General features: G+C 58.0%; 1 protein-coding gene across 4 annotated transcripts in view; it reads right to left on the bottom strand.

Annotated features, from left to right (window-relative positions):
• Window positions 1–8,627, bottom strand: part of SMARCD3 (SWI/SNF related, matrix associated, actin dependent regulator of chromatin, subfamily d, member 3) — a 32,452-nt gene extending 23,825 nt beyond the window's left edge. For 2 of the 4 annotated variants that reach the window (XM_023521787.1, XM_023521786.1), the window contains exons 1-2: window positions 8,453–8,590; window positions 8,179–8,337 (exon numbers count right to left, since the gene is read on the bottom strand). In XM_023521787.1, coding sequence (XP_023377555.1) covers window positions 8,179–8,337; window positions 8,453–8,491 — 198 coding nt within the window. In that variant the 5' untranslated portion in view covers window positions 8,492–8,590. Of the gene's footprint in view, window positions 1–8,178; window positions 8,338–8,452 lie in introns of all 4 variants that reach the window. The other 2 variants (XM_011377557.2, XM_023521788.1) reach the window with 2 other exon arrangements.
• Between the last annotated feature and the right edge of the window lie 721 nt (window positions 8,628–9,348).

The raw sequence follows: 9,348 nt of genomic DNA on the forward strand, positions 1-9,348 counted from the left end.
ATGGAGGAGAGATGGGGCCTGCCTACGACCCTGGATTTCACAGCCAAAGCTGGCGCAGCCTCTCCCGTGTCCCCATACAGCAGACTGTGTGCTTTACTCTTGGGCCTGAATAGTGTGATGACAGCCAAGAAGCCCTCCAAAGACTCTCCATGGATCGGACAGCGGGAGGAGAGAGGAGAAGGCGTGTCCCCCGGGCCTGGACCCGCTTGCTGCCCCACCCCGGTCTCCACAAACCTTTGTATAACTAGTCCCCTCTAGGGCGCCCGTGCCCCCAGATCTGGGCTCTTGCCCTGCCTATCGCAACCTGGTCATCTCGGGCCAGGGCCGTGACAATGGGGCTTTACCGCCCTGCCCGTTTCTCCAGTCCTTCCGAGGGCCTGTCCGCCTCCCCCAGGCCCTGAGCCCACTGCCCTGGCTGGGGTCTCCGCTGCTTCCGCAGAGTGGTGGCTCTGCGCTTGGACTTCTAAAGTCCTCTTGGCATTGCTACCATTTTGGGCGGGATAACTCCGTGTCGTGGAGGCTGTGTCACTGTCATACGGTGTTAGGATCATCTCTGCTCTCTATTCAGTAAACCCTAGCATCCCCCCTCACCCCTCCAGTGTGACAAGAATATCTCCAAATATTGTCCTTTGTCCCCGGAGGGTGAAATTGTCTAGGGCTGAGACCACGGCTCAGGAGTCAATCGTCGGCTCATCCCCGGCACACCCACTGAGTGACCATAACCTTGGACAAGTCCCTTGACCTGTCCAAGACTTATTTTCCTCATCTGCAAGACAGGGAGCCCCACGCCTGGCCCACCGGTGGACGGGAGGGTTCACGTGAGGCCGTGTGCGTGCAGAATTCGGCACAGCACCTGGCACGAGGTAGGCACCTAATGAACGGTCGCCACTGTTACCAGCTTCCCGGTGCTCTGCCTCCCGTCCTACAGCTCCATTCCCTGCGGGCTCAGCCGCCACCGCTCCGTTTACCTGCTGCCCGCCAAGCCCCAGCTAGGGGAGCAGTGAAGCCAGGGAGCCCTAGAGTCCTTCCCCGTCACAATGCCAGGAGGGTGCCTGCCAGCGGTCAGCCAGGAGGTTGTTCGTAGTGGCTAATCATGTGGCTTTGGGAGCCCGGCGGGGAGTCCATATTCTATCCAAACCACTGGAAGCTTCCTTGAGCAAGGAATGGCCATTCGTATGTGGGCTGGGCCTTACACGGGAAGCCTGCATGTACCACCCAGAACCTCGGAAAGGGGCTTCCGGAGAGGAGGGCAAGGGGGACATTCAGGAGCCACCACAAGGAGCAAATCGACTGGACTTAAAGAAGACATCATAAGGCCGCTTGTTGGCCGAGGGAAGCTGCGGCTTGGAGATGCTGACAGAGGCATCTGAAGGACGAGCAGGGGCTCCTCACCCCGTCTCCTCTCCCTCCGCCCTGCCTTTCCCCTGTTTAGTGAGCACCTACTAGGTGACAGCCTCAGGTGAAGTGCTGCTGACTCGCACGGCCTCAGCCCTCGGTGAGTTTGAGGACCAGAGAGAGACTGGTGGGGCCGCAGGCCTCCATGGGGGGATGGCCGGTGGGCGACGTCCACGTCAGCTCCTGGCCTAGGGCAGCTGCGGCTCCGGAAGAGCGAAGGACCAGTGCTACTGTCCCCAAGCTCTGAGCGTATGCTGGTGAAGAAAGCCTCCCACAGTGAGGCCTGCAGGCCCGGGGAGCTGGCCCAGTGGCTGGGTTAGGAGGGCGGGAGTCCCCATGGAGGAAAGGCGATCACCCCTAACAGCCACTTCATCAGAGGGGCTGTGGCCTTGGTGGCACAGCTGGCCTTGGTGGCAGCGATAGAGAAGCCAGCAGCTGCAGACATGCCAAGAGTTCCAGGGAGCTGGCTGCAGGGCGGCCATGGGCTGGCTGCCACATGTACAAGTGACACAATAGATACAGGGGTCTACGTGGCACAGAGGGGAAGGACGCCTCCCTCTGGCTCCACATAGTCCCACACGAGGACAGCTAGAAACAGGTGAGGAGCCTGTGTGCCAGCAGCCTGGGACCCAAGGATTCCACAGTGGCAGAGAATCAAACTGTCGCCTGGGTCTTCCTGTTCTGGGTATGACCCAGGGTGACCTCCTGGAGGTTCTGGCCACCTAGAGCTCATCTGTCTCCCTCATGAGACGCGACTCCACATGCTGAAGGTGGCAGTCACGGCCCCCCTGTACTGGTTGAATTATGTCTTCCCCGCCAATCCATTTGCTGGAGTCCTAACCTGCAGGACCACAGAACGTGACCTTAAAGATGTGGTCTTTACAGAGGTCAAGGAGTTAAGATGAGGTCACCAGGGTGACTCGGATCCAACACGACTGGTCTCCTTATAAAAGACGGGACATTTGGACACAGAGTCAGACAAACATAGAGGGTAGAGGTCATGAGCACATACAGGAGAAGACAGCCGTCTGCCAGCCAAGGAGCCAGGCCTGGAACAGGTCCTTCCTCGCAGCCTCCAGAAGAGACCAGCCCTGCCGACACCTTGATCTCAGACTTCCGGCCTCCAGACTGTGAGATGATGCGTTTCTGTCGTTTCAGCCACCCAGTCCGTGGTGCTATGATACGGCAGCCCAGGCAAACCAACCCGGCCCCCAACACTGCTCTTCACTATCCCGGGGTTCGTCTCCAGGTGACCTGCTCACCAGTCTGTGAACCACCCCATTGTCCCCCGCAGCCTTTGGGTGGCCTGGAGCCACTGGAAGCACCGCCCTCGGAACAATGTGCTCTGTTAACACAGCACAGGGCGGAACCCGAGGTCTGAGACTTTATCCCACCACTGACCGACGGGAGGAGATCAGCGCCGAGTCCCGTCAACCTCCCAGAGTCTCGGCTTCATCTTTAAAATGGGTATACTGTCCTCTCACTGGGTTACTGTCGGTAGCAAAATAGGAATGAGAAGACCTGTGATAATTCTCTTTGAGTCAGAGAGGACCGACTGGTCACCACTTTCGTAACTAACTACCCTTCCCGCTCTCGACTTGTACTGAGCTCACCGTTAATTAAAAACCTCGATCCTCTTTCGACTTCGATGGTGCCAAGGCGTGTCTCTCCCGTCTCATCCTTGAAAGTTGCCTTCTTGGACTCAAGAACCGACACTTGTATTTCTTCCTGTTAATATTCATCTCATGAGCATCAGCCCGTTATTCTGGCCTGAGAGCCTCCGAACCTCGGTTCCGTTATCCGTTATATTTACCATCCTTTCCGGCTGCGGATCACTCATCAGCCCAGCGAGCACGACCTCCTTTCTTCATGCACATCTTTACCGAAGCTATTGAAAACGGAACGGCACCAGGACGAAGCCCTGCGTTAGACGATCTACACCCCTTCGGGCTTAGTCTTCCACTGGCGGTGACTTTACTGTCACAGGAACATCCAGGGATGTGGAGTGTCACTCTGGTACTTTCAAATCGGTCATGGCACGAGTCGTGGCAAAGGATACAAATCAGAGCTCAGCAACCCCTTCTCGGCCTATCCAGAGCCGGTTTTGGAACACCTACCGGCACACCACTACACGCAGCCCACGCGTATGTGCCATACTCAAGATATGGGGGGGACTTTGTCACGAACACCTCCGAATGAACGCATAGGTCTTTACGGAGCTTAATAGCCTACAGAACAGTTCAACACGTATTATATAATCTGATTCTTTCAACTTCCCCGTAGTTAAAGGTCTGAATATTACGACACCCATTTTAAAGATGAGGAACGCAAGGTGAATGATCGACTCAGAGCCAGACAGTGAACTAGTGTCACAGGTAGGGCTGCTGCCCTGGGTTTAAACACAGACAAACTGAGAGGGGGTCCCACAGCAGCCTGGGGCCCTTCCCATCAGCTGTATATCTTTGAGGATTAATGATCATTTCTTCTCAAAATGGGGTCCCTGAATGATGCTTGAGAGGGACGTCCTCAAGTTTTGACAAGACTTTGACAATGACATTGCATTTTGTTTATGTCACTGATGACAAGAGACTACGGTAAGTGACAGCAGCTCTTAATGCAATGTTTCTAAAATTGCGGCCCACTGACGCCTGGGGGCCCTCCGGATCTCAAGGTGGGAAATGTTGATTTAACGTTCTGGGCCTGAGGCACAGAATGACAGGGTGAGGGGAGACCAAGGTGGAAAGCAGACAGCTTTCGCTCGGCCCACACTTGTCTTAAACACTCTTAAAAACCTCAAAAATGGGGAGATTTCACATGAAAAGCCAGATTTCCAGAATGTCTTAAGAAACAAAAAGTCTGCCAACATAAGCCCACCGACGCCTTGGAAAGGCCAGACGGGGCTGAGGGGGGCCTACCCTTTTTGAAGGGGCAAGGATTCTCCAAGCCACCCCTTCCTCCATTCTATTTTAGGGGCCACAAACTCTAATGCCTCTAGGGACCCAGCAATTAATATAAATGAGTGATCTGGGCTTTGAACAAGATGACAATTAGCCTTTGACCTCTACCCAGGGCTAGGGCCACAAGAGGAATGGCTGGGGCCTGTATGAAGGACTGGTTGTTTTGTCCCTCTGGGGGCCACCATAGTTTGGGTCTAGGAAATAAAACCAAGGAAAAGGGTAAGGTGATTTGTTTCAACAGAGAGAGAAGAAAGTGGTAGGGTCAAAGGTCATGTCTAGGTCTGGATTTGAGCTTCGTTCAATGTCACTATCGGCAACGTGGCCGGCCCCACCCCCACTGCAGAGGGGACTCTGGTCTCTCGTGTCTATGTGTTCGCAAGAAAGCGTCTAATCTATTCCCCTGGAGAGAAGACTCTGGAATAATCCTCTGCCACCTGTCCTCACCCTCTTCCCCTTGGGCGGGGCGCTGTCTCATAAGGTGGCGAGGGTCTGACACCTCCTGGTTCCTCTCCTGGGTGGGCCGAAGGTGATGTCAGAGCCATCGCTGACCCCTCTGAGCGAGTCTGCCCGCAGGAAGGAGCCCATCTCGTCCTGTTCCCAAAACCTCGTCAGGCGTAGGGTCTTGCTTTCTACATCCGGGGCTCAGATTCGAGCCTCTTTCTTTAGTCCATCTTCTCCTGCAATAACGTTGATAAGTCTCTGCCATCTGGGCCTGTTCCTCAGTGAGTTCAGGACCTGGGGGGTAAGGTGGTGACGGGTCTCTCCCTACACTCAAACTCACATGTTAGGCATATGTGCTGATGGAGGTCTTTATCTTCCTATGAGGATATTATCCTTACTCCTAGGAACATGACACTGTACGTGATTCCCGATTTGAAACAAACCTCCTCACTGCCAGATATTTATCTGAAACATTGTTGTAAATATCAACATAGAGACTATTTCCTGGAGGCAGGCGATGTATTCCTTTCATTGTTCTAAATTTTATCTTTGGATTGAGCACGATCAGCAATATTTCTATGGCTGCCCAGCGCTGTGTGGGCCCTTGTCTTACCCTAGGACACTGTCGCAGGCAGTTGTTAAGGACCTTGTTTAACTTTGCCAGCCAGTGTCCCCTTTATATCACCACACAGGAGAGACTTCTCGGGGTTTCAGGGCCAGAAATCAGTGTTTCTGGGTGAACGGTTTGGATTTTGTTGTATGGACCGTGTAACTGCTCATACTCCTGACTGTGTGTGTGTGGGGGGGAGGGGCCAGGGTCTCTGGGCTTGCGTGCTGCGCACTGACCTCTCCTTGGCTGCATGTATCTCCCCTTCCCGTGTTCCTAGCGCCCCCCGTTTCCTCCGCGTATGCGTCTTTGCAAACGACCCCCCATCCTTCTCGGAATATGGTGGAGCGAAAGTGCCTCTATCTGCATCTTCTCGCCTCCGTTCCGCCCCCCGCCCTCACAGCACGCTGGTCCTCACTCCAGGCCCAGAATGCTCTTCATTCCGGATGACACGGAGACGACCCGAGTTTGTAAATTCTGGTAAAGGCACACGAGTGGTGCGCATGCTCAGGAGACATGCTCTCGAATTTCCTGGACGTTTAGTTCACAGCTTGGGAAGCAAATCAAGAGGCTGGCCAGGCTGAAGCTAAGCGGCTATTCTCCTGGAAGGTCCCTTATGAGCTACTGAAAGTCTACACATGGCTCGCCAGCACGGGACACCAGGGAACACAGCCACGGCTCCCACAGAGTGTCCCTCGGCTGAGCGCCCACCAGAAGCAGGCTGACCCCTCTGGTGCAGCCATTTAAGAGGGTTCAGACTCCAGCCAAACTGAGGGCCATTCGCTCATCCCCTGTGTCTGCAGCTCAGCCTCCTTCCTGTGCCACCTCCTCCCGGTGACACCTCCAGCTCATTACCTCCGCCACTTAACTGCTCACTGACAATGAGCTCTCGCTTGCAATCACACCCCGGAGCGCTGGGGGTAGGAGGAGGGGCAAAGACAGCCCCCAGCTGCAGCTCACTCGGTCTAGATGCTAACGCGGGGCTTGTCAGCATCTAGACAGCGGTTCCGCGGTCCATACAACAGCATCCGAGCGGCGGCATGTGCCCAGGCCGCCGAGCGTCAAAGCCGGCTCCGCGCCTGCAACTGCTCACGCTGAATGAAGGCCAATTTTATGTCAATGGGACTCCCAAATAAACCGCCAGAGACTTCCCCCAGCACCTCTCCCCTCACCCCCTTCATCACATGGCGGGGCTGGGGCTCCTGACCCCCCAGGAATCACCGAAGAACCTTTGATTCACCTCGTGACTGGGGGCACTTGGGCACCAGGTGTCACTAGGACGTGCCCACTGTCTCCGGAGCCTCGCAGGCCCCAATCTCCTCAAGCCCCCCTCCCCTCTGCCTACCTGCAGGGTGACCCCCTCCTCGGGCAAGGCCTGGAGCAGCCCAGGGCACCCACCCACTGCTGAGGAGCCGCTTAGGGCTTAGCTCAGCGTGCCCCACATCAGCCACAATATATGCGGACCCACCACGTGGGGACCTGGGTCTGGAGTACCTCCCAGGGGCCTCAGCTGCCTCCCCATCAGCCTCTCTCCCCCACGGGACCTAGCCTCCACCCTCAGACACCCCAGAAGTTTAGAGGCCCCCAGGAAGAAAGTGTTTGTACACGAGCTTACATTTTCCCTTTAGAATTCTGCATTGCGGACCCAGCCCCACAAACTGAAAGGCAGAGCCACCCTCAGCCCGAGGCCACGGGTAGGATTTGACCTTCCTGCCCCCACTGCATGTTTCCATGGTGACCAGCCGTGCTCACTGCCACACAGTGCTGCTCCATCCTCTGGGCCCCCAGGCTCCCCAGCAGCCTGTGCCTGTCCCGTTTTGCCCCGGGCACAGCCCAGGGGGTGGCAGGGGTCAGGACAGCCCTGGCTCTCAGAGCGGCAGCTCCAACAGGAGGGCGAGTTCCCAGCCACTTCTAAGAAGGAGAAGCTGAGAAAGACACTCTCGTTGGCCCACCCTTGACCCTGGCACCAGCTGGCCCCACCCTCCTGTTCTCGAAAGGCCACCACAAATTGCCCATCAGAGGATTTCCCATGCCTCCCTCCTCAGGGCCCCGAGGCCTGAATCACTGACCGTGGCACTTCCTGTGGGACGGCCTAAGTCAGCTCCCCCTGCTGACTTCCTGACTGGGGCGCAGGGACTGGGTCCCACAGCACCCAGCCTGCTGTGGGTGAGGCCACCATAGTGACAGGCAGGGCTGGGCAGGCAGAGCACAGACCAAACCGCAGGCTTCAGACTCGGCTCCGACCCCTCCCCACAGATGAATGGGGCCTTCGGGGCTGGTCTTTCCACCCCGTGCCTCAGTGCTTCCTTCTGGACCGGGGGGACTGACATGGGACCAGCCAGGCCTTCCTCACTCTGCCAGGAGGAGGCTCAGGAGGGTCCAACTCACGTGCAGTGAGCCCGAGAGCACCTCTGAGCCCCTCTGAGCCCCAAGCCAGCCTAGTGGCGGTGCAGGCCTGGCTCCCGCCAGAGGCCACGCGACAGACTGCCGCTACCGCCCCTCCTGCCAAGAACAAACCGGGCCCTGGGAGGCTCTTAGAGGGTTGCCACAGCATGCTTGGGGGAGGTTTCTAGAGCCCAGGTTGTGCCAGGGGTCAGCACGTTCCTCCCAGCTGGCTGGGAGCATGTGTGTGCACGGTATGCATGCGTGTGTGAGCACGGGGGAGGGGAGGAGATGTGTGTGTGTCTGGATGTCTGTCAGTGGGGAGGAAGTGGAACAAGCTAGTGCCCCAGGCCATTTGCACCTGCACCAAAACCGTAGCCCCAGGCTCTCCTGTACCTGGCTCAGGCTGGCTTTGAGAGGCGGGACCCAGGGACAGACGCCGGCAGGGGCTGGGCACATAGCCAGAGGACGAGCGAGGGCAGAGGGAGATGTCGGGGGTCTGGGCAGAGGCTCCAGCTGTGGCAGGGCTGAGACGAGGCACTGCCATGGGTCCGGCTGGGGCAGAAGTGCCAAGAGGAGGCCACGGAGTGTGACTAGAGGCCGAGAGCCGGCCACTCTCAGTGGGGCCTCAGGGCCCTGCTTCTGGGCTGGTCGGGGAGGCAGCACCTACCTGGACCACGGCAGGTGGGTGCTGAAGGCCTGGAGTCATAGGTGGCAGGGTCCTGCAGCAGGGGAGTCATCCAGTGCCTCCTCGGTGCCCGGGCCCAGAGCCCACCGTGCCTGCAGCACCAAGCGCCATTCTAAGCAGGGTCTGAAAGGAGAGGGCGGTGGGAGGGATGAGCCAGACCCTCAGCCCCAGCGGGCCTCAGGAGGCCGGTGAAGACACCTGGGGGGGCCGCTGTGTGGAGCACCTCCCTAACAAGGAGGTCTGAGGAGGGCGGGAGGTGCGTAGGAAGGGACCAGGACTGAGAGGCCTCAGGCGAGGACCAGCCCGGGCTGGGTGCACAAAAATGACATGCGGCGGGAGCCGGGCAAGTGCAGGAAGCCGTCAGAGACCGGGCCCCACGGGACGCGCTGGGCCAGACACAGAACCCAGGCGGGAAGGCACGTTCTGCAGACTTGGCAGGAGGTGGGGAGAGAGCCGGGCGTTAGAGGTGAAGGGCATGACCGTCAGGCCCAGATGACTCCTGGTCAGCCTCAGGCGCCCTGAGAGAGTCAGCCTGGCCCCCTCCCTGTGTGCACAGTCTTCCTGACCCCTGTCCCCCCGCGGGCCATGGGCTGGGGTCCGAGCTAAAGTCCCGGGCGGATGGTGGGGTGTGGAGGATGAGGTGAAGGCAGAGCTACAGGTATGGGATGGGGAGTAGGGGCCTTGAGAGTGGTTCGGGGTCACGTGTAGGGGCTGGTGGCCAGGGGATGGGAGGCAATGAGGAGGAAGATGCCAGCAGGGGAGAGATCACCAGCCCGGGCTGGGGGAGGTGCCCTGCAGAAAGGTGGGAGGCAGAGGGACAGTCTGGTCTGGATGAGAGAGAGGTGTCCAGGCAGGATGGGGCTACGTGCAGACAGGGG

This window comes from Pteropus vampyrus, unplaced genomic scaffold (assembly GCF_000151845.1).
Source record: "Pteropus vampyrus isolate Shadow unplaced genomic scaffold, Pvam_2.0 Scaffold316, whole genome shotgun sequence".
NCBI lineage: Eukaryota > Metazoa > Chordata > Mammalia > Chiroptera > Pteropodidae > Pteropus > Pteropus vampyrus.